Raw genomic sequence first — 24628 nt, 5'->3', positions numbered from 1 at the left:
ACATTTTTTGGTGCGAGGGCTGGGGTGGATCAGTGTCTGTGCATTTTTATACACAAGTATGTTTGGTTTTATTTAGGTGCGTTGAATGAAAAGATACATTTTATGACTATGTAATTGCATATGTATCCAGAGGCCTAGTCAAGATATTGGCTCAAGCGAAAGGTTTACATTACTCTTACATGAAGTTTAAAGTGAACATACGGCTAAGAAATGTCTTATTAATTTCATCTTTATGGTGCTAAAGAGTGTACGTCAGTGTTCAGAACCATTGTACACCCAAAATGCTGTGCTTCAGCACTTGAAACAACATCTTGTGAAGTAGGTTGTGAGAAACATTACACATTGTCTCTGAAAATGTGTTTCAACTAGTACTCTAGCTGCGACAAAGATAGAAAAGCTCAACTGTAACCCAATGTGAACCTATGTTTTGGGGAACTTGAAGTCACAGAGTGGCATGGGTATGTTCACGCTACTGTCTCTTCAATTAAATCTATTTTTGCTGAACAATGATACTGTTGTTTTTGGGTAAAACCATCATGTGTAACAAAAAGAAGACGATATTGTAACCCTGAGTTGAGTTTGTATATAGCTCAGGGAAAGTGCTCATCATTGGTGCTTATTCATAGTACCAGAGTCCCCTAGCATTGACGAATCACATGTAGGTGACTCACTAGTTCTGGATCTTTCTTTTTGGCCGGTGCTGAATGTTTTACTCAGCTTGAATATCATTAGATCATGCTATATTATTGAGTGTTTTTCCTCTTGACCTTATGTGGCACAAATAATGCTATGACCTCACAGTCCCCTGATGCTAATTGACTGACATTGAAATGCCAGTACTATGAACATCATATAGCCTAAGGGAATTACCAATGCAATTTGATTCAATGCTCACTGATTTTATGCATTTTTCTAAGCTATTGTTTTCCAAGCTCTTGTTTTATGTCAATTATGGGTTGGTTTTTGTGTCGCTGGTTAAAAAATTACATATCTGTGTAAATTACGGTAGATTTATAATACCATTAACTCATTTTGTTAGATTTGGCTCATGTGGTCTTATTTGAGTTCAGATGATCTAACATGGCTCTCATTGCAACAGTCTGGTAAAAAAAAATAATGTTGCTAAAGAAAAAAACGTGTTACATTCCTTTTTAAGTTAATATATTCACATTAGGGGTCTCTTGCATGTTTTTCTTCTTTTTTTGTTATATTTTCCCTCTTTTCTCAGGTCTCACATGTAACTTTGGACACAAGCTTCTACAATTTTTGCATTGTCTTCCGATTAAATTCTACAGAATTTTAATTTACGTTTCCCTTACAACATCTTCATGTATATTATCAGTTTGACAGTTCTCGTTTGTATATGTTGAATGAAAGCTGAAGTGTGTAATTTCTGCTCCACTAGCATCATCAGACAAAATCGCATTAACAGTAATGATTTTTTTCTGGCAGTTTTCTCAGATAGTCAGGTAAATCGATTGATTTTTCCAATGCAATCATTTCAAGTAATGATTTGATTGCAGTTCAGACATGCAGATGTTACATCTTTGGTAATTTAAACCAACCATTGGCTTATTAATTTTTTTTTATTATTTATTTATTTTTTAATCTGAATGTTGAACCAGAGTTATTTTTAACATTGAACAAAAATGACACACTTCGGCTTTAAGTTTGAATGTAAGCCATTATGGGCACTGTTATAATGTGGATTTTTTTTAACCTCCTCTTACCTACAAAACAAAAAAAGAGCATATGATGACTTGAAGACTTGTTCATTTTGTGACTTGAGATGATCTGTCAAGGAAAGAAACACCAGCTTTTGAGAAAATAAAATGCACAGTAGATGTACAGTACATGTGAAGTGTGAGGCTTTTCCATTTGCACATTTTCTGAATGATTTTTGTATATATGCACCCAAATAGCAGTTTTTCAATGCCCAAACACATCACTGTCTAATACGCTCTACACAGGACATAGTAACATAAGAGAAGTCATGTAGTATTATTATTACTCTGCATTTCAACAGTATTTCCATCCCACCTATATTTTATATTGTGTATTTTCAAAAACATCTGATATTGTGAATAGATTTTTGAGTTAGTCAGTTTGGACCATGCTCAAATATGTATTTGGGTCATCTCTGCCAATTGTGCTCAGGAATATCAATTCCCAAACTATGGTGTCATAAAGAGTGATTTTCCTGGCAGAAAAATTAAATGACCTGGAATTTGGGAGAACTCATTCTCAGCTATAAAAGATTTTAAACCACCCATACAGTTGCACTTATACAATATTGATTGAAAGATAAATTTATGGCCTGATTGCCTTATATCTATAAGACAGTTCATCATGACATGACAGCAGATTTAGAGCTTTAGCTCTTCAGTTTGGAGTATGTTCTCCAAGAGTGAGCCATAACTCCAAAAAGAATAGTGCATTTCAAAATCAACAAACAGTTTCTAGTGCCCTCTATGGACAGATTTTGATAAACTGTGGTGTGTATCCTCAGATGACCTCAACGCCCATGTTTTTATGAAATTTAGTTTATATGAAATGTAGAATTGAATTTCCATGAATAACTTCTCAGGATTGTCTCCACGTAATATTCACTAAATATAGTGAATGTTGTATGATAACCTTGCAAAAAAGTAGCTTATTCCAGCCCTATTAGTATAGACCACCTTCTTTTAAACAAAAATATTATATACATACTTTCAATCCAACTTGAATGTATTGATTAGAGATAATAAATTTATACTTAGGCTTACAGTATACTGACATTTACAGAAAAGTCTGAAATTTGCTTGTATACTGTATTTTATTTTTCCAAATATGTGGTAAGTATACTTATTTTAATGCACTACTGTTAATGACACTGTACAAATTGTGAGTAAAAAATGAATGTAATAATTTACAAATCTCATAAAGTTATATTTAATACACAAAAGAATATAGATAACATATCAAATGTTGAAAGTGACACATTTTGAAATGTCATGCCAAATATTGTCTAGTTTTTGGATTTTATGAGATCTACACATTCCAAAAAAGATGGGACAGGTAGCAATAGGAGGCCAAAAAGTTTAATGTACATATAAGGAACAGCTGGAGGACCAATTTGTAACTTATTAGGTCAATTGGCAACATGATTGGGTATAAAAAGAGCCTTTCAGAGTGGCAGTGTCTCTCAGAAGTCAAGATGGGCAGAGGATCACCAATTCCCCCAATTCTGTGGCAAAAAATAGTGGAGCAATATCAGAAAGGAGTTTCTCAGAGAAGAATTGCAAAGAGTTTGAAGTTATCATCATCTACAGTGCATAATATCATCCAAAGATTCAGAGAATCAGGAACAATCTCTGTGTAAGGGTCAAGGCCCTTAGACGGCACTGCATCACATACATGTAATGGAATGGAAATCACAACATGGGCTCAGGAATACTTCCAGAAGACATTCGCTGATGCCAGCTAAAACTCTTTAGGTCAAAAAAGAAGCCATACAGTATTGTTCAAAATAATAGCAGTACAATGTGACTAACCAGAATAATCAAGGTTTTTCGTATATTTTTTTATTGCTACGTGGCAAACAAGTTTTCAGTAGGTTCAGTAGATTCTCAGAAAACAAATGAGACCCAGCATTCATGATATGCACGCTCTTAAGGCTGTGCAATTGGGCAATTAGTTGAATTAGTTGAAAGGGGTGTGTTCAAAAAAATAGCAGTGTGGCATTCAATCACTGAGGTCATCAATTTTGTGAAGAAACAGGTGTGAATCAGGTGGCCCCTATTTAAGGATGAAGCCAACACTTGTTGAACATGCATTTGAAAGCTGAGGAAAATGGGTCGTTCAAGACATTGTTCAGAAGAACAGCGTACTTTGATTAAAAAGTTGATTAGAGAGGGGAAAACCTATAAAGAGGTGCAAAAAATGATAGGCTGTTCAGCTAAAATGATCTCCAATGCCTTAAAATGGAGAGCAAAACCAGAGAGACGTGGAAGAAAACGGAAGACAACCATCAAAATGGATAGAAGAATAACCAGAATGGCAAAGGCTCAGCCAATGATCACCTCCAGGATGATCAAAGACAGTCTGGAGTTACCTGTAAGTACTGTGACAGTTAGAAGACGTCTGTGTGAAGCTAATCTATTTTCAAGAATCCCCCGCAAAGTCCCTCTGTTAAAAAAAAAGGCATGTGCAGAAGAGGTTACAATTTGCCAAAGAACACATCAACTGGCCTAAAGAGAAATGGAGGAACATTTTGTGGACTGATGAGAGTAAAATTGTTCTTTTTGGGTCCAAGGGCCACAGGCAGTTTGTGAGACGACCCCCAAACTCTGAATTCAAGCCACAGTACACAGTGAAGACAGTGAAGCATGGAGGTGCAAGCATCATGATATGGGCATGTTTCTCCTACTATGGTGTTGGGCCTATTTATCGCATACCAGGGATCATGGATCAGTTTGCATATGTTAAAATACTTGAAGAGGTCATGTTGCCCTATGCTGAAGAGGACATGCCCTTGAAATGGTTGTTTCAACAAGACAATGACCCAAAACACACTAGTAAACGGGCAAAGTCTTGGTTCCAAACCAACAAAATTAATGTTATGGAGTGGCCAGCCCAATCTCCAGACCTTAATCCAATTGAGAACTTGTGGGGTGATATCAAAAATGCTGTTTCTGAAGCAAAACCAAGAAATGTGAATGAATTGTGGAATGTTGTTAAAGAATCATGGAGTGGAATAACAGCTGAGAGGTGCCACAAGTTGGTTGACTCCATGCCACACAGATGTCAAGCAGTTTTAAAAAACTGTGGTCATACAACTAAATATTAGTTTAGTGATTCACAGGATTGCTAAATCCCAGAAAAAAAAAAATGTTTGTACAAAATAGTTTTGAGTTTGTACAGTCAAAGGTAGACACTGCTATTTTTTTGAACACACCCCTTTCAACTAATTGCCCAATTGCACAGCCTTAAGATCGTCCATATCATGAATGCTGGGTCTTGTTTGTTTTCTGACAATCTACTGAACCTACTGGTAACTTGTTTGCCACGTAGCAATAAAAAATATACAAAAAACCTTGATTATTCTGGTTAGTCACATTGTACTGCTATTATTTTGAACAATACTGTATCTAAACATGATCCAGAAGCGCAGGCATTTTCTCTGGGCCAAGGCTCATTTAAAATGGACTGTGGCAAAGTGGAAAACTGTTCTGTGGTCAGACGAATCAAAATTTGAGGTTCTTTTTGGAAAACTGGGAAGCCATGTCATCCGGACTAAGGAGAACAAGGAAAACCCAAGTTGTTATCAGCGCTCAGTTCAGAAGCCTGTATCTCTGATGGTAAGGGGTTACATGAGTGTGTGTGGCATGGGCAGCTTACACATCTGGAAAGGCATCATCAATGCTGAAAGGTATATCCAAGTTCTAGAACAACATATGCTCCCATCCAGACGTCGTCTCTTTCAGGGAAGACCTTGCATTTTCCAACATGACAATGGACCACATACTGCATCAATTACAACATCATGGCTGCGTAGAAGAAGGATCCGGGTACTGATATATATATATACAATTTCAATACTTCTCTGGAGAAAGATATACTAATTAGTTTATAAAAGTTTACTTTCTATTGTAACAATAGCAAACTTTAAATAAAAAAATAAAAAACTATCATTTATCTTCGTCGTATAATATAGCAGCTACACTGTAAATCAGCTTAAAGATATTGTTAGTTAACAATTTATACTTCAATCCATTTTTTAAGTTATATGAACTTGAAGTATACTGAAGTGTATATCTTCCCTGACACATTGCCGATCTCTTTTCATCAAGTCATCAGATAATCCACTAATTAATTAAAGCACCAACTACTCAAAATTTAAGTATATAGGTTAGTGGACATCTCTTTCACGATTGGCATTAGTGGTGTTTTTCATTGCTGTAGTACAATGAAAAATTAAAGAAAGTATTTTTTACCATTCAAATATTAGCATTTGTCCGCATCACAATGATATTATTTTGACCTTATTTTTGGTATTTAGTTGAATTTTATTTAGTAATAAATAAATAAAGTCTTTGTTTGTTTTTTTGTTGTCGCATTAACCATCATTACACTCGTTTCCTTACAATTACACAATACGATATTAGGCTTCTCTTGATTTTATATGTATTTTCAAATTAGCGTTTTTGTCTCCCGCGTCCAGCGCGCGGGAGCCCAGCCAGCTTCCGTAGATTCTGAGCGCGTGCGTGACGCAGTAGCGTCCAACGGTCAGAAAAAAATTTCACAGGCAAGATGGCGACTTCGGAGCCGGTAAGAGGGAGAGGGTTTCTTTCATTTAGGGCTTCCCGGCAACCAGAAATGGTAAAGCGGAGTCTGTTGTGTTGTCTGCGAGACATGTTTAAACAGTGAGCAGCGCTGTTAAAAGCTAGGGGTGTCCTTTGTGCATTGAGTGGGATTTCGGGGCGCCACTGCTGCTGGTGACTTTAGAGACAGGGAGGGTCCGGACAACGACATTCATCAGCCCTCACAGACGTCAACGGGTCACTTCGGAACGGCGGAACGACACCCAAACGATTTTATGGTGGATAGTGTCGAGTTTTCTCTCGTCTCGACGTGATGAGATCAGATCTCAAGAGATCTGGACACGTGTGTTCACGGCTAACAGTGATCGGCTAGCGCGCGTTGTCGTGGCTACTGCTTAATACGCTTTATATTGAATTATTTCAATGAAATGTGACGTTCCAGTGTGCACGATTGTATTAGCGTGTAGTTTGACTCCGTAAATATCTCGAATGTCATTGATCGTTGAAATAGGTGAGCATGTGTTTAGAGAAGCGTATACCGGGCCGACAGTAGAGGGTGTATGACTCCAAACTGAACTGAAATATTAGACTTAAAGTAACGTTACTAACTCTATAGTGTGTGATCAGACTTACACTGAATGAAGAACACGCTGTGATCGAGTTAGTTGTCTGAAGGTCCAGTCAAGTCTGTCTGATGTCCAGGGCTTTAGGAGCCAATAGTTTAATATCGCGACAGTTGTTTCCTTTTAGTATCTTTAACGTGCTTCTCCAGAGATCTCAGATGATCCTAGAAGACCTTTAGCATTGAAACCAGGTTGACAGGTGTACAAAATGTGTTTTAGGGCAGTTTAAAGGGTTAGTTCACTCTAAAAGGAAAACTATGTCATTATTGATCCTCATGTCGTTCCAAACCTGTAAGACCTCCACATGGACTACTTTGATGATGTTTTTATTACCTTTCTGGCCATGGACAGTATACCGTACACACGTTTTCAATGGAGGGTCTGAAAGCTCTCGAACTTAATCTAAAATATCTTAAACTATGCTCCGAAGATGAACGGAGGTCTTACGGGTTTGGAACGACATGAGGGTGAGTCATTTATAAGATACATTTTTTTGGGTGCACTAACCCTTTAAGGTGTCTGGGAGGATCAGGTGATTGTTGGAATGACCCTGAACTTCCCTCTGTCATGGAAAAGTTTGGGGTTATCTAGGATTTGTAAAATAGTTGTGGAAATTTCTCTGCTCTGTCGCTTTTTGTGAAGTAAAACTTGCTGAAGTTACTGGAAATGAATTTTTTCTCTGTTTTGCGTTCATGCAGCGAGGAACTGAAAATGAAGAAGGCCGTGCTGACAGTCCTACGGCCGTGGTGACAAGTTCTGAACAGTACATCAAACACCCTTTGCAAAACAGGTACATGAAGTTCTCTTCTTTGTGTAGTTTTGATGTTTCCAGTGCTACACATCTATAACCCGTGCTGTACTGATCACAGATAACTGAATTCAGTCCTAGTGCATTAGGGGTCTATGAGGTCCAGTCGTCCTGGAGCCATGGAGACATCTTTACCAAAATCTAGAAAGCAGCATTGTGGCCAGTATGATGCTCTGTTTATTAAATGATGGTGAATATAAGGAGCATAAAAAATTACCAATTGACTTGGAAATATTTATTAAAAATCACTAAAACGAGAGTGCACATTTTGGCCTATGCCCATCACAGTTTCCACAAAAATTTGAAGCAGCATGAGCACCAAATTAGCTTAATAGAATGATTTCGGAAAGATCATGTTGCACTGAAGGAATGGCTGCTGAAAATTCAAAAGATAAGTTCATTTAAAATATGAATAATAATTCACAGTATTATTGTGTTTTTTGATTAAATAAGTGTAGCCTTGGTCAGAATAAGAAACAAATCTGAGGACCTCAAACTTTTAAATAGTAGTGTATATTTCAGTCCGGTTTAGCTGTACTTACGCTTGCAAGTCACTGTGATTTGTATTTGGTTTAATTTCTTACTTGGGATATATTAAAAAGATGTGACGTTTACCAATCTAGTCTTGTGTGACATGGTGCGTAGAGAGTTACATTTTCGGTGGCAGTAGTGTTTAGTGTCATTCTGAGCTCAGAAGTCATATGAGCGATGCGGTGGCCGTGCGCCAGCATGCTGCAGGAAGTGCTGAGCTCACATGTTGAGCTGTCTCATTCCAGCCCTTTCTGCCCTTTCACTGCCTGTGGCTTATTCCTGATATTTAGATCTGTGAGGACCTTCTTTCATTATGAAAGCTGTCTCTCAGTGTACTGAAAGAGTATCATTCACATTTCAGCTTGTATGGCAGTCATTTTTTACATTTTCATTCTGCTTCATTTTATAATTTTTTTTCTTCTAGTTTGTAGACCGATAACCAAAAGTTCCCCACTGGTCAGTACAGTTAACCCTGCTGTATCAGTGACAGATGCCCAGCTCTCTCGGCTGGTTTCATCAGACAGAAAAACAATAGCAGTTTTTGTTTAGTGGAGCTGCATTGTTTCTTTGCCCTTTTTCTTTTATACTTCTGGATACAACGAGACGTTGTTGAAGGTGAAAATCCACTTTTGTTCTTTTATGCACTAGATTTTTTTTGAAAGAAGTTTCTTATGCTCAACAAGCCTGCAATTTAGTTGATCAAAATTAAGTTAAATAAAATTTTATTTTTATGTATTTTTTAATGTGATGTGTTCCTGTGACACAGCTGAATTTTCAGCATCATTACTCCAGTCTTCATTGTCACATGATCCTTCAGAAATCATACTTGTATGGTGATTTACTGCTCAAGAAACATTTCTTATTATCATCCATGTTGAAAACAGCTGTGCTGCTTAATATATATAAATGAATAGAAAGCTTAAAAGAACAGCATCTATTTGAAATGGGAATCTTTTGTAACAAATGTAACATCTATTTGCTATTTTTTTAATTTTCTATTACAAATTGTTTTATCAGTAGTTATACCTAGAACAATTAGTTTGAAAAGTTGAATTGAAAAACAAGCATGTATTTGGGAATGACTTGGTATTCGCTTTAGTGACAACTCCATGAGTTTTTGTGAAAACTAATGACCATGTTCATGAACGTGATTCAAGATAAACTAAAGAACTGGAGTTTCGGCATCATCATTTCAGCCGCTTACCATCAGTTCAGAGAATCACATGATCAGTGTGTATACTGCACTATATAATAATTAATACTCTAACGTGTAATATTTCTAATTCTAGAGCAGCTATGTTAACAGGAGAGTATGAATCATCTTTTTGAGAGCTTCTGCATGAATATGATATGAATGACCTAAAGTGCTCACTGTGCTTCTTTGCGTCCCTGCAGATGGGCTCTCTGGTATTTCAAAAATGACAAGAGCAAAAGCTGGACAGAAAATCTGCGTCTCATCTCCAAATTTGACACAGTGGAAGATTTCTGGGCGTAAGTGTTTTTCCCTTGTCATATATTGAAGTCACATTATCATCCCTTTTTTTAAATCTCTTAACAAAGCTTGAAAATTTGAATGGCAAATTATGATGGATTTGACTTTTGACCATTCCCTTTGACTCCTCAGATTATACAATCACATACAGCAGCCCAGTAAACTTGGATTTGGCTGTGACTACAGTTTATTTAAGGTACGATCAGGAAGTGTGTATATGGCCAAACTGAAATCTGTGGTTGATTATTAACAAAACATTTTATTGGCAAAGCAGGTGCATTTTTTGAGTTTCTGTGTGGAGCATTCTAGTTACGCTTGATTTTAATTATCTGCATGCTGATAAAAAGATGAATGTTAGCAATTTGCAAAAATGACAAAACGCTGATATCCAGATTATTTTGTATGTCTCAGGATGGTATTAAACCCATGTGGGAGGATGACAGGAATAAACTCGGTGGAAGGTGGTTAATGACCCTCAACAAACAGCAACGACACAATGACCTTGACCGCTACTGGATGGAGACCGTAAGACTTTTTTGCTCCTGTTTTGACATTGATTAGTGGACCGCTTGGTGTGCGGTCAACTTCATATTGACTGCCTGTGTCATTTGCAGCTGTTGTGTTTAATCGGAGAGTCCTTTGATGAAGCCAGTGAAGACGTGTGTGGGGCTGTGGTCAACGTCCGGCCAAAGGGGGATAAAATATCCATCTGGACCGGCAACTGCCAAAACAGAGACGCTATCATGACGATAGGGTATGTTGCTTACTTTGTACAGTCCACACATTAAGGAATTTAAAGTACAGATAAGAATAGATTGAATGTTTCAACTTGGTGTTTTTGTGTAGGATGATTATTTTTTTTACCTTAATTATATTGACTGAATTTGATTTAAAAATCACCTGCTGTAGCACACTGAAAAAAAGGGTTTCATCCAATTCAAAAAAATGTAGGGTAATGATTTACTTTTTTTTTTTAACTTGAGACAATTGTTATTTATTTTTCATTGGCTCAAGAAAAAAAATATAGATGTGAATCATTACCTTAATTTGTTTTGTTTTTTTATTGGATGATTGTAACACTTTGCATCTTTGTTTTATTTGTACCAACATTATTTTATTTTAAGATTTTGGAATAATGTATTTATATAGCATACTTTTATTTAGTCTCACTGGTAAAGACCTTTTTTTTTTTAAACCAAATTTAAAAACTAAAATGCTGATGCTGGATGTGTGTTGTTTTCAATAGCCAAAAGCCAGTTTGGCCTATTAAATAACAAATAAACATCTTGTTTATGCACACTTTCCTTATTATTTGCTTGTTTAAAGAAAATAAAAAACGGTATCAGAATCGGGCCATGAAAAATCATGATCGTGCATCCCTAATATTTTGATGCTTTTGAAAGATAATTCTGTATTTATTTGTAGAAATATTATTATAATAATTTTAAAATGTAATTTATTCCTGTGATGCAAAGCTGAATGGTCTTCGGTGTCACATGGTCATTTAGAAATAACTGCTCCTCAAGAAACATTTCTCAGCAAAGTTTTGTTATTCTTTGATTAATAGAAATTTAGTAAAGTTCTTTACTGTCACGTTAAATGCAATAAAATGTGTCCTTTAAGTATTTATTTCTTTCGAAAAATTGTACTGACTACAAAGTTATTAATTCCAACCTGAAATGCCTTTTTGATGTGAATATGCTGATATCTAGCTGTTTCTGAACTGAAGCCTTCATTGTGACCTTGAAATCTGTTGTTCCTCCCCTGTAGGCAACAATACAAAGAGCGTTTGAGTCTCCCAATCAAAATGCTCATCGGATACCAGTCACATGACGACACTTCTAGCAAAAGTGGCTCTACAACAAAGAACATGTATTCAGTTTGAAGAAAACTCATTTCAACTTCATTGTAGGTTTATAAAATTTCAAATTCGCATCACATTAATACTTTTGAGTTGTCAACTACTGTAGTGTCCTTCCTTTTTAAGAAATGAAAAAAAAAGTCAAATATGTAAATGTAGTGCTCTCCAGCCTGAAATGATCCAGCACTGTTATCGTGTGGATCCGGGTACGTCTGCTTTAGACCTGGGAGAGGACCGCATCCGCTACAGCTATACGAGTTGAGCTAGATGTTACTGTTGTTATCATTTAAAGGACTAATCGAGACTTACCTAGCTGAAGAGGTTCTAAGGCTTAGATAAGAGACATAACATTCTTTGCTTTAACCTTTCTTTCCCCTCACACGTCACACCATGAAGTGTTTCTCACCGTCAGACGAACAAATAAAGCCACCACTAAATCCACACGGACATTTTAAGGGTCCAAACTGTTTTAACATGCTTTCGGTTGGAGGTGTTTGGCATGAGAAGTGATTGCAGAGGCACCTGCAGACTGACTTATCTTAAAGGTTTGTAAAGGATTACTTTTGCTCGCGCTCCAAATTTGTAATTTGGAGGAGTGGTCATTTATTGTTTCAGCTATGCTGGGATTGTGGCATCTTGCTTGTAGGCCTGTCTAACAGTTGTGTTTCTCCCCTTCATCTATTTATGATATATGCATTGCAGTTGAACTATGTAGTGAGTGGAATACCATGAATATCAATCTCATGTTTTCTTTCGGTTACTTTTTGAGGTTCTTAGCAATGAGGACTACTGCTTGCTTTTCTTTTTCGTTTTTACAGTGTATTCAGTGAATGCCTGGACATACATGCTTTTTAGGTTTGCTACCACTTTTCCCCTCATTGATACTGTAGACATTTTTGGATCAGTGAAAGAAGAGAAGATATTCATTGTGAATTTATTTTGCTCATAATGTATCTTTATTATCTGTAACTCCAGGATGTATATTACCTTCTTTCAAAGTAAAGGTTATGTGCTTTGCATTAACATTTGATTTTTTTTTTCTCTGTTTCTTTATTCTCTTGTTCAAACCTGAAAGTTAAACAAATGTCATGTGTTGCCATCAGCACGAAAACATTTCCCTGTGTATTTTTGAGCGGGCACTAGAAGCTGCCCCACTTAAAGCAGCACTATGTAAATTCTGGCGCTCTAGCGGTTAATAAACAAAACTGCAAGCGTCCCGCGGAAGAACATTCTAACCGGAGCTACCTTCTTCAAGCTTATGTCAATGGCGATTCACGCAGGTATGTGTTACTCCAAGCCGGTCTACAATAGCCCAAAAATAATCCCTTATTATAAATGTGACGTAGGGATTTGGGATAAGGCAAAAAGTCGGTTTGGTAGATGAATGATGTTCTCTCTCATTATATACATTTTGAAAACAGAAAAATTACAGTGTTGCTTTAAGATAAACTAATAAAGAGTAATGCAAGTATCAGTTTTTTTTGTAGGCCAAACTAGAAGTTATACTCGTAAAAGTAATGGTTCTTCACGATGTCTTTGTGGTGAAAGGAGGTTTTTCAGATTATAAAAAGTTAAGCAAGAGCTTGTTCTTTTAAGAAACTTTGACTGAATATTTCTTTGTGGAGCCAAAAGTGGTTATGACATCACTGTGAAGAACCTTTTAAGCACCTTTATTTTTAAGAGTGTGGCATCACCCTGGTTTTCCATTGGCTTTTAGACCGTTACAGAAAATAAGCTCTGATACCAATAAAACATTTCCCTTATCAAGATAATCTTCATAAATGAGCACAGCTTTTATAAATTTAATAGTCTCCAGGAGTAAAGCGCAAAAACATAATGCGTTGCAAAGCTTCAACCTCTCCATCACTAAGCTTAAGACAACTCTTTCAATCTAGATTGCTATAGCACCATTATAAACACAACCGTAAAAACGGACTAGTGAGTAGATAAGTTTTAATTTTTGGGGTGAAGATGTTCAATGTCCCTGAAAACCCCTTTTGTCCCATTTATCTTCTTGTTAGCAACTGCCTTCAAGATGCTTAAAAATCATTAGTTGTGTTTTGCTGATGAATTTTATGTCATAGAATAAATATCTTGAGCTTGTGTTTGCCACACACCTTACATTTTGGGGGTAGCAGAACCTTGAGTCAAAAATACTAACTAGTTTCCAGGTTTTAGGACTCATTTCTACATTATAGTATTCTTTAGCGCAGGTCCAAAGTCCTCCGCTGCATCAGTGTCTTTGTCTTATAACAGTAGAAGTACATAACCTTTCCAAACAAAGTCACTCCTCTACTGACTTTGAAAGTTTGAGTGGAGTTTAAACAAACTGTATTGTATCTCCCTTCCCTGTTACGGTAATGTCTAAATCATGCAGTAGGCCTATTTGACATTGTATTAGCACACTGTATGACTATTTGTGAAAACAGTTTTGAGTCTTCATGGCCAATATATAGATGACTACATTGCTTAATAATAATAAAAATGTCAGTAAGAAAACTTTAGATGATTTCTCCTGAAAGTGTCAACAAATTGCAAATTAAAAAAAAGTGAATTACTGAATGCAAGAATGATTTTCTTAGTTAAACACATCGGGTGTGTCAGAATTACACAGAACAGGTGTTTCAAGAGCTTGTGCTCCCTTTGAATTATTGTACAGCTCTCTTTATATGCCTGTGTGTGTGTGTGTGTGTGTGTGTGTGTGTGTGGTAACATCCTGCAGGCCATTACATTGTGAAACCATTCGCATTCCAGGGAACTTTTCTATTAGGCATTTGGCAAGAGGGGGTGCATGTCTACATTAATTTAAGTAGCATTAAAAAATACATGATCCATTCAAACTAATGCTGTAAAGTCTGTCATAGTAATGCCAACAATTAAGCTCACTCGACTTGTACCTGTACAACTAAACATCAGCAAACTATTATACAGAGGGATTATACAGTTGCTTGCTTTGACACAGCAAATGTTTTTGCATTGTAATTCTCTGTCCTTTCTAACATAGAGGGTCATTTCAGGTAAATTGGACCACTTATCCATAGCATTTCACCTAAATTCACCTCATATCTAGAGTATTGACGTACAGACACAATAAGAGATAATGGAAATAATTTAATTTGAGATAAACCTGTGACTATGAATGGATTATTCTTATCTTTTTATACATAGACCTTATGACACTTTCATTTCAGACAATTACACATTTCCTGCAAGCAGTTGATTTCCACATTATCAAGGGATTGAGTGATTAGATTAAAAGTGTGAGGTAAACACTGAACAATGATGCACCGGACAAGTTACTGGTGCCAAAAGGAAATCTGGGTACGAGTTCAAATATTGCATTTGTAAGGTATTTCCCTACAGTATTCCTAAAGATGGTTAGAAAGAAACCTGTCAAAGTGCCTGTTGCTCCACTCCGAGTTAAAAAAAAAATCAGATGATCCTGCTCTAATATAAATCCAGTGTTTGCTATCTCAAAAGAGTATGTACATTATATTACAACTTCAAAAGTATGTACAAACCCTTTACAAGTCTTCGAACGTCCCCTGAGTAGAGCTGCTGCTTGAATGAGGCTATATTTAAAATTGTTTATAAGATCCATAACAGAAAAAAATAAATGAGTTCTGAAGGATTTAATTTAACATTAAGACAAAATGAGAGGTTTCTCTTCTTCTTTCTTGGCTAAAAGCACTGAAAGCATTGACGAGGAGAAAAAGTAGAACTCCACAGAGTAGCTGAGTTCATAGAGCTCCAGATTGACACACAGAAACCATTCAAAGACAGCGGAGATGTGCTTGAAGAAGTAATCCTCCTGGATGAAGAAGATGCCGTCTGATGAAAGGAGAGTTATGGAGGAAACATAAATGTGATTACTAGCTATAAAGGGATAGTTCTTCAGTGACTCACCCTCACGTAGCTCCACACCTGCCTGTGGATCACAAAAGAAGATATTTTGAAGAATGTTGGTAACAATAGCAGGCAGGGACCAGAAAATACAATGGGAGCCCAAACTGCTTATCAACGTTCTACAAAATATCTAACTTCGTGTGTCATAGAAGAAAGAAATAGATGAGGGTGAGTAATATAAATGATAAATAATTTAAAATAATAAATAATTTTGTTTTAATTTATGATTTTGTTATTTATTTTTGAGCAGCAAATCAGCATATTAGACTGATTTCTGAAGGATCATGTGACACTGAAATAATGAAGCATCATGGGAATAAATTCAATTATATTAATGTATGAAATATATTAAAACAGAAGACTTATTTTAAATTGTAATGTTTTTTAACTAATAGTTTTAACTGTATTTTTAAGACTTAGGGTTAGGGTTTACTTTGGCATTACAACTTCCTATTAAAACATCAATCCCACATACCTGAATACTTTTTTTTTTAGCCTTTTAAACTTATTTTTACTTAATGTTTTCCTAAATGAGTCTCTGCTTTATTTCTATGAAATAATATTACTTTATTTCTATAAAATTGTTAGGGCCCGTGTATATCTAAAAAGAGCCCTGCAACTACAACCGCCCTTCCTTCTCACCTGAATGTCATTCTTGATGACCTTAGGATTTTTGGAAGCATAGACATACTGAATTATAATTAATCAAAAAAAAAAAAAAATGCAAAATATTTTGAGCGTAAAAGGATACAGAGGATGGTGGCAGTGATCTGGATAAATGAGGAGATGATGCGTAGAGGGTAGAGAACCCGTTCACATCCAGTCAGCATACATTTACTAGTGAGGGAGGTCAGGATGGTCATGTACAGACACACAAACACAAAGCTCACAGCAGCACCCAGGTAATGGAGCAACTCCAGCTCTGCTGGCTGCAAGAAAACACAGCAATTAATGTCAGTTTCACCACACACTCTGGAAATGCTTCACACTGATGCCATTTAAGAACCATTGTGGATTTCTCGAAGTACCTGTAAGTAAACGGTTCTTAAAAGAACCATTTTGTTGTAATAAATATGAAAAATATTTGAAAAATGTAACAAACTGTAAAGAACCTTTTGTGTTATGGAAAGTTTCCAAGAATGTTAAAGGTACTTCACAGAACTATGTCAAATACAAATAGGAGAGAGAATGTTTCAGTTCTCTTTTTAACAAGGATACATAATACAGAATTACAAGTGTGTGATGTGGTTGTATTGTTAAAATGTAATTAAATATATTGTAAAAAAACAAAAACAAAAAACAGGTTCAATTTGTTATTTAAGTGAAAGATCATGCATGTGTAATGTATTAGGCTTGTTTTGTGACTCCACCTATGATTGACTTCACATGAATGTTGTCATACAACTTGTTATCTTATATGCATGGTTAAGGACCTTTATTTTTGAGTGAGGCCACTGAAAGTAAGGAAAGAGTTAGACTCTTTTGTTAAGTTCATGTCACCTGAGAGTTGTTTTTTATAAACGAATGGTTTACCCATATTTGAAAATGTGCTAAAAAAAAAAATGCTTACCCTTAGGCCACTTAAGATATAGATCTGTTTAATTTCAAGAAAATTAATACCACTTGTTCAGCTTTGGATCCTCTACAGTGAATGGGTGCCGTCAGAATGAGATTCCAAGCAGCTGATGAAAACACCTCAATAATCCAGTCAATTAACATTCTGTGAATTGAAATGTGTGTTTGTAATAAACAAATCCTTTATTAAGGTGTTTTAACTTTAAACTGTGACTTCTGGCCAAAATAAGTGTCCATAATCCATAATAATGCTAATTCTAGTGAAGAGGTTAATTCCCTGTTGTCTTCTCACATCCCAAATCCACAAAAAGAATTGTTTACAACTGTTTTGGATTGTTTTCACTTTGTAAACGGTGCTTGATCTGTGCATATTCCTCTCCAGATTCACGAGACAACTTTTCACCGGAGAAAGCAATATTATGGATAAAGGATTCTAGTATTTTAGAAACACTGTTTTGAAGTTGGATGGATTTATTTCTTACAAACACGCAGCAATTTTTTGCTTCACAAGATGTTAATTGATGGACTGGAGTCATGGAGATTACTGTGATGTTTTTATCAGCTGTTTGGACTCTCATTCTGACGGCACCCATTCACTGCACTGATTCAATGGTGAGCAAGTGATGCACTAAAATTCTCCAAATCTGATGAAGAAATTCAATGGTCTGGGGGTGTCAAATTTCAGCAAATTTTCATTTTCGAGTGAACTATACTATCTATCCCATAAAAGAAGTAAGATTACTCAAGGGTTTACTACTGTACTTACATTGCAGTTCCCTGCCATGAAAGCACCCACAGACACCACACAGCCTAAAATCACTGCAATCTTACTGAGGAGAGAATGAACACTGTTCCTGTCCAGGATGTGTGCATGATGGAAAATGCAGAAAATCATAACTGTGCAGAAAAAGAGAAGATGTATTACTCAGATTGTCTCTCTTTAAACCACAATACAATTCATGAGTGATAAAAATGCTATTTATCTGAATGCGTTTGTTAAGACATAATCACAGACATGAAACATAATCCGAAAACCCACACAAAAATGAACCAGCATTGATTGTCGCTGTGAAAAGTGAGTTTTCTGGAAAGTTTGTTCCACTTGTGCTGCAAAATAAGCAGAACATGTCATTATTTGGGATTATTTATTGAAAAAACAAAAAAACAGGTGTTTTAGAGGTTAATGTGTTTTACAGACCTTATGGTGGGAACATTATCCAGGGTGCAGCAAACACCTGTTTCATTTGGTTGACATGAATTTCTGTATTCCCTGTTACATTAACAAAAAATTTTAGAGTGAAACATGCATAACAGAATGATAACATGAAATACTGCTGGTTGAACTCATCACTTTACCAGTTATTAAGTGAGCAGACATGGTTGAAACTTAATGCAAGGCCGTATCTGTAAAGACAAGAGAACTCTTTACAACACAAGTCCTTTTGAGTCACTCTGATTTGCATATATTACACTGTTCTGCATCATATTTGCTAAATGAAATCCAATACTGGTTTCTTATATGTAATTTTGTTGTTCTTATTCCAAATGCCTGTTTTTGCTGAATCTGTGTGATTCAGATCATTGTGCTTTTGACAACCATTGGTGAGATTGTATTAACCCTAGATCACCAGAAAAACTGCGACAAAGTCATGAATCCTGTCTTTATTTTAGCCAGCTTACTAACTATTTGTCCCAATAACAGCCTATTTATGTACTGTATAAATGATTCTGGAGAATCAAGCATTATTTTAAGCCACTCCTTGCAGACAGTAAGTTAAATGATACTTTGATATTTTGAATGCTTGTTTTTGTAATTAAAACTTTTGAACATTTTGTAATTAAAACATTTGATTGCTTTTGTTATTTATATACTGTATTATGTAATGTTTTATTGATATATTTATTTCGGCACAATCAAATTAAAGGCCTTTTTATTTGCAAATCATTTTTTTTAAGTTGCAGGGCTATGTTATATATATAAATACTGTGAGAATTTTTTTTTTTTAACTAAAATTAGACCCCAAATACTGTGCTTTACTAATTCTATTCCGTGTTCCTGTTCTAGTAGAGATTCGTAAGTATTGTTTAATAAGTAACCCGGAACGTGTTTATACAGCATGACTCAGAAATTGACGAGTGTTTAACAATGTATGTAATAATTTGTCTCAGATCAGACTCCCCTTCCAGAGAGCAGAAAAGACCAGTCTTGACTTGTCATTGAGTTTTTCTGATCCTGACTTCAGTTGTGAGATTAAAATATAATGTGCCTTGACAATTATGACATCAGCACTAAAAACAATTGACTCTTGTTATTGCTTTTGTTGTTTAGCTTGTTATGCAACATTCATTTACACGTCAGCACCAATGTCATAATGTAGATATTAATGAATTATGACTGAAACGTAAATTACAATTAAAACTATGCCTATCTATCTATCTATCTATCTATCTATCTATCTATCTATCTATCTATCTATCTATCTATCTATCTATCTATCTATCTATCTATCTATCTATCTGTCTATCTGTCTGTCTATCTATCTATCTATCTATCTATCTATCTATCTATCTATCTATCTATATAGTATTCTCATCAACAGTGAAGAGATATAAGAAATAATAATAATAGTAATGTAAAAAATTTTATCAGTAATAAAAGACAGTAAGAAAAATCTCCATCTGAGTTTTAATTGACAATACATTTGTCGATATGTAATTTAAATGGAGAGAAATGGCAAAAAATCTTGTGAACTCACACTGTCCAACACCCGATGAATGAGACGGCACACAGAACAATTGGTAAGATAACCCAAACAGCCATGTTTCTTGGAGAAAGCTGGTTCAAGAATAAAAATAAAGTGCCGATATCTCAGAAGTGATTCTTCCACGGAGGTCTTGAAAAGCTGACTGACATATTAGCCCCTCAAAAACACGTTAACACGTCCTTAATCATCTTTCACTTTTCTGCTGGCCTTACCGGTTTACTGTCTACCAGATGAGCTACATTCTTACATAAATAGGCAAAGGAAGCTTTGAGACATGCACCACGTCCAGCCACTCCTCTATATGGTAACCACCTTCTTTAAGAGAAGAGAATATAACAGCCACAAGGCAACTGTAGCTGAGTCAACTCAGCCTTGTCCCAGTGTTTACTTATGATCTTAGTTGTCCTGAGAGCATGTTATTTAAGAACAGTGGTTCCCAAACTCTTCAGGTCACCTTCCACCTTCAGTGGACATCAGAACATCTGAGCGTCACCTAGTCACAACAAGGGTCCCTTGAAATGTTTAAGCATTAGGCGAATTTAATCTCTTTGAATGCAGATGGACTGAAAAACAGACACATATTACAATATTTTGATTGATATCAGTAAATAAATCATATGCCTGTTGCCATAAAAGCCTATTCAGTCCTTTTTAGTGTGGAAGAACCCAAGAGTAACATCATACCTACTTTAAAATAACATTTAGAATGGCTAGCAATACAATTTAAAAGGCTAATATGCATCATGAATTATATAATTAGGGCCTACATTATATAAATACAGTCTTTCAGTTCAATGTTTTATCGCTGAATTTTTGAATCTTAATTTTATTGCATCTCAGTCCAAATAAAGACATAAGGTCAACAACCCACATCCTACATACATTATTAGTCAAGAAATAAAAATAAAATGTATGAACACAGTGTGAAATGTAAGGCAGCATGTGAGAAACTGACATCACATAGTTTTTCCCCATATATCTTCCGTGTTATGCAAAAGAGAAGGTAGACGTTGTTATAATTAGCCATGGGTGTGAATGAATTTTCATTTTGGGCTAATTATCATTTTATAATTTTCATTTTGAGGTAACATTTCTGAAAATATCCCTTTAAGAAGAGAAGTGATAGAGTCCACGTGCGCCTCTTTTTATATTGGCATGTCAGGTGCAATGCAGTTGTTTTGTCGCGATTCACTCTTATTTCATGTGCAGTTCTCCACATGGTTTTATAAGCACTATATGTATTTTAATAACACACAATATTAATTTAACATGCACAAAGTCGTATTTTTCAGCAGGAGAGTTATTGGTCGCTTTGGGGTCCTAAATTTCAAAACAATCGAAATGGCGGCGTCTGTAAGATGGAGTCTACTGCGCTTCATACGGTTACATCAGATGAGGTTGGAAATTAAATACTGCATCTTTTACAGTATTCAAATCGAATATGTGTATTGTTGCATAATATTATGTCAACTGGTAAATGTGCTGGGTTTTCCACAGAAACCGTAGTTTCCAAAATACTGTAGTAACACGATTACTTTGGCATCAACTGTATTTGTAATTAAAGTGCATATATATATATATATATATATATATATATATATATATATATATATATATATATATATATTTCATGTCTTTATAGTGAGTGTAGAGACTGCTAACTGAGACTTGTTATAGCACTTATTATATCATTGCTCTTTTGTTGATTTCGATTGCTTCCATTGTCCTCATTTGTAAGTCGCTTTGGATAAAAGCGTCTGCTAAATGACTAAATGTAAATGTAATTCTCTTTAGATTGCCTGTAACTGACAGAAATGAGTGTTATTCAGTGTTGGCTGCCCATAGAATACAGTCTCAACAGTATGAATGCAAACCATTCTCAGGTGAGGCGTGTTATTATTATTATTATTATTATTATTATTATTATTTACCTGATAACCTCTTTATTACATGACAGATCACTTAGTTTTGATGAATTAAAGCATGTTATGCTGTTGAATTTAATATTGCAATCTTGTAATCTCACTGAGGACTTTTTTTTTTTATTGCAGTTCGAATGATTTCAATTTTAACTCAAGACACACCAAACCCCAGAAGTCTAAAGTTTCTTCCCGGTAAGCCTGTGCTGGGGACAGGAACTCGAGATTTCCCAACATCAAATTCGGCAGAGAGTTCCCCTTTAGCCAGGTAAGCTTCATTGTCAGAGTCTTTTTGCACATTAATGGTAAAGTCTTGCTGTGTGTTAAATACATTTGTTATAATCATCCAACAGGGATCTTTTCCAAATTGAGGGCATAAAAAGTGTCTTTTATGGCCCAGATTTTATCACATTGACCAAGGTAGTGTTCAGCAAAAAGACAGTCTGTTTGGTTGCTAGCCTTTTTGAATGTTGCATTTAACTCAATATGTGAATTTGTTGTTACTAATTAAAGACAGACAATGATGTTGAATGGACAGAGATTAAGCGGCATGCTATTGAGGTCATTACTAAGTTCTTTGAGAGTGGCCAGGCCATCACAGCGGGAGCCACACACACTGAGAACAGTGAGCGAAACATGCATATAGACTAAATACAAGTACAAATTGACTAAAACAGTTTGATACATTGTATTTAAAATTGTTGTATCTTTATTTATTTTGTTCTTTAGGTATAACAGAAGATGATGATGAAATTGTCTTAATTATTAAGGAGCTTTTAGACACACGGATCAGGTATGTTTATATTGTTTTGATTCAACATAGACTATAGTTTTAAAGCCTTTTTAAAAAATATATAAAATTAGTACTTTTTTGAGCAAGGATTCATTAAGCTGATTCAAAGTGATATTAAAGACATTTATAATGTTACAAAAGACTTTTATTTTAAATAAATGCCTTTAAATGAAAATGAACACTTTCATCAAAGAATCCTAAAAAAATTCTTAATTTCCACAAAAATATTAAGCAACGCAACTGGTTTCAACATCGATAATAAGAAGAAATGTTTTTAAACATATTCATTTCTGAAGGATCATGTGACACTGAAGACTGGAGTAATGATGCTGAAAATTCAGTTTTGCATTTCAGGAATAAATTACATACAGAATATATTAAAATAGAATTTGTTTTTAATATTTTAAATTGTAATACTTTTAAATTGCATCCTCATCACAAATTAAATTTTCATTCCGAAAAATGTTGAAAACATGTTTGATCTTTATTATTTCATGTTCCTGCATTTTATAATTATTCATTAAGAATTTGTTTTGAATGTCAATACTAGTCATAAGCATGAAATGCTTTAAGCACAACACAGTAAAATTACTGTATATATGGACAGGACATGTAAATTAGAAGCTAGTTATGTATTGAAAGACCAGCAGAGTTCAGTGCTTTTAATTGTTTTTCTTCCCATGCTCCAATATATTATGGTGTACCCCAGGGCTCCTTTGTGGGTCCTATTCTGTTGGCATTATATATATACTTCCACTTTGTCATATAATTCAGAGACACAATTTATCATACCACTTTTATGCCAATGACACTCAGCTCTACTTTCCTATCAAAAATAATAATGGTTCTGTGTCTGGCCTGTTTGACTCCCTTGTGTGACATAAAATGTTGGATGAACATGAACTTCTTACAGCTTAAAGAAACAAAATTATGTTCGCCCCACCAGATATGACATAGTTAATTAGTTTGGTTTTCTGTCTTCAAATGTTATTAAAATAAACTAAACTTTCTTTAAGACCCACGGTTCAGGAGGATGGTGGTGATGTCATATTCAAAGGCTTTGAGGATGGCACAGTGAAGCTGAAGCTGGTTGGGTCCTGTACAGGCTGTCCCAGCTCAACAGTTACCCTAAAAAATGGTATCCAGAACATGTTGCAGTTTTATATACCTGAGGTGGACAATGTAGAACAGGTGAGAGATATAAATCCATCAGTTATTCTTGAGAACATCGTTTGCATATTTAACTACAGTGATCATGACTTTCATTATTCATTATTGCATGGTTTTTCGCCATTTTTAAGGTCGAGGATGAAGTGGATGAGATCAACATGAAGGTGTTTGCAGAAGTGGAGAAGAAATTGCAAGACTCTTAGCAAAAGACCCAGCTCTGCTGTCCACATATTTCAATTGGCTATTGTTGTGTCATAAATATAGTGGGATTCCAACACTCCGTAAGGATACTGTATATTTAAGGTGCCGAATCTAGAATCTAGTGTTATATTTAACCAAGCTCAAAGTTTTAAGTTGTTCGATTTCTAATATAATAGTGCAATATTGGGATTGAAAGTACAAAACAACTGCACTTTTCCACACCTTTACGTATTCTGTCTGGCACTCATCTGCACTCAGGTTACAAGGTTTCTTAACAGGTTTGTTGACTGTTTAACCTGAGAGAAAAGGTTAAATTGAAGACGGTTATGCTTTTAATTACTATGTTTACTGAACATTGCAATTTCACCTGGATATCTGGTGAGTGCAGTAATTAAGTGGGAGTTCTTTTATAGCAGAAATACGAAGCTGTGTTCCTGATACATTCTCAAACCTGAAATGACCACTTGAAGTAATGCAGATCCTTCCACAGCTCTAAGGGTCTTTGAGAATGAGGACAGTTGTGAAAGTCTGTATTCATGATCATCTGCAGCTGTCATCCGGCAGTTCTGGCAGACCTATAATGAAATAAAACAGTTGTGTATAAATTAGTGTTGATCTAGATGTAGTTATTTGTACTGCTGTGTACCTCTTTTTCCCCCGTAGGTTAAAAAAGTTTTGA

At 35.4% G+C, this 24628-nt stretch overlaps 3 protein-coding genes across 4 annotated transcripts; 2 read left to right on the top strand and 1 right to left on the bottom strand.

The window, feature by feature from the left end:
- The first annotated feature begins 6210 nt into the window (after positions 1–6210).
- On the top strand, positions 6211–12650 carry eif4e1c (eukaryotic translation initiation factor 4E family member 1c). Of its 2 annotated transcripts, none has more exons than XM_026224296.1 (7): positions 6211–6312; positions 7627–7718; positions 9663–9758; positions 9892–9955; positions 10171–10284; positions 10374–10513; positions 11530–12650. In XM_026224296.1, the coding sequence occupies exons 1-7, from the start codon at positions 6295–6297 to the stop codon at positions 11642–11644; spliced, it is 639 nt and encodes a 212-aa protein (XP_026080081.1). In that variant the 5' UTR covers positions 6211–6294; the 3' UTR covers positions 11645–12650. The 2 variants fall into 2 exon arrangements, with proteins under 2 accessions (XP_026080081.1, XP_026080080.1); XM_026224295.1 differs by having other exon boundaries at positions 6280–6363.
- Positions 12651–14716: 2066 nt separating this feature from the next.
- Positions 14717–20192, bottom strand: LOC113057162 (transmembrane protein 150A-like). Its single transcript, XM_026224294.1, has 7 exons — positions 19858–20192; positions 18458–18505; positions 18300–18371; positions 18141–18208; positions 17868–17998; positions 16278–16455; positions 14717–15451 (listed from the first exon to the last, which is right to left on the bottom strand). The coding sequence occupies exons 1-7, from the start codon at positions 19920–19922 to the stop codon at positions 15264–15266; spliced, it is 750 nt and encodes a 249-aa protein (XP_026080079.1). The 5' UTR covers positions 19923–20192; the 3' UTR covers positions 14717–15263.
- An 843-nt stretch (positions 20193–21035) lies between these two features.
- LOC113057161 (NFU1 iron-sulfur cluster scaffold homolog, mitochondrial-like) lies at positions 21036–24557 on the top strand. The gene is made up of 8 exons (XM_026224292.1): positions 21036–21263; positions 21661–21749; positions 21918–22053; positions 22139–22205; positions 22299–22410; positions 22515–22578; positions 23595–23769; positions 23880–24557. Exons 1-8 carry the CDS (start codon positions 21136–21138, stop codon positions 23949–23951), a joined length of 843 nt encoding a protein of 280 aa, XP_026080077.1. The 5' UTR covers positions 21036–21135; the 3' UTR covers positions 23952–24557.
- Positions 24558–24628: the final 71 nt, after the last annotated feature.

Source organism: Carassius auratus, chromosome 38 (assembly GCF_003368295.1).
Source record: "Carassius auratus strain Wakin chromosome 38, ASM336829v1, whole genome shotgun sequence".
NCBI classification, from domain to species: domain Eukaryota; kingdom Metazoa; phylum Chordata; class Actinopteri; order Cypriniformes; family Cyprinidae; genus Carassius; species Carassius auratus.
This window is presented reverse-complemented; position numbering and strand designations above follow the sequence as displayed.

What these genes read in the sequence shown, in the direction of transcription:
- LOC113057161 (XM_026224292.1), top strand. Translation starts at nt 21,136, where the DNA reads ATGCACAAAGTCGTATTTTTCAGCAGGAGAGTTATTGGTCGCTTTGGG. An exon ending in ATACGGTTACATCAGATGAG is followed by an intron (nt 21,264 to 21,660) that starts GTTGGAAATTAA and finishes AATTCTCTTTAG; the next exon opens with ATTGCCTGTAACTGACAGAA. An exon ending in TGAATGCAAACCATTCTCAG is followed by an intron (nt 21,750 to 21,917) that starts GTGAGGCGTGTT and finishes TTTTTATTGCAG; the next exon opens with TTCGAATGATTTCAATTTTA.
- eif4e1c (XM_026224295.1), top strand. Translation starts at nt 6,295, where the DNA reads ATGGCGACTTCGGAGCCGGTAAGAGGGAGAGGGTTTCTTTCATTTAGG. An exon ending in AAACACCCTTTGCAAAACAG is followed by an intron (nt 7,719 to 9,662) that starts GTACATGAAGTT and finishes GCGTCCCTGCAG; the next exon opens with ATGGGCTCTCTGGTATTTCA. An exon ending in GACGCTATCATGACGATAGG is followed by an intron (nt 10,514 to 11,529) that starts GTATGTTGCTTA and finishes CCTCCCCTGTAG; the next exon opens with GCAACAATACAAAGAGCGTT.
- LOC113057162 (XM_026224294.1), bottom strand. Translation starts at nt 19,922, where the DNA reads ATGGCTGTTTGGGTTATCTTACCAATTGTTCTGTGTGCCGTCTCATTC. An exon ending in GATAATGTTCCCACCATAAG is followed by an intron (nt 18,209 to 18,299) that starts GTCTGTAAAACA and finishes CTTATTTTGCAG; the next exon opens with CACAAGTGGAACAAACTTTC. An exon ending in TCATGGCAGGGAACTGCAAT is followed by an intron (nt 16,456 to 17,867) that starts GTAAGTACAGTA and finishes GTTTTCTTGCAG; the next exon opens with CCAGCAGAGCTGGAGTTGCT.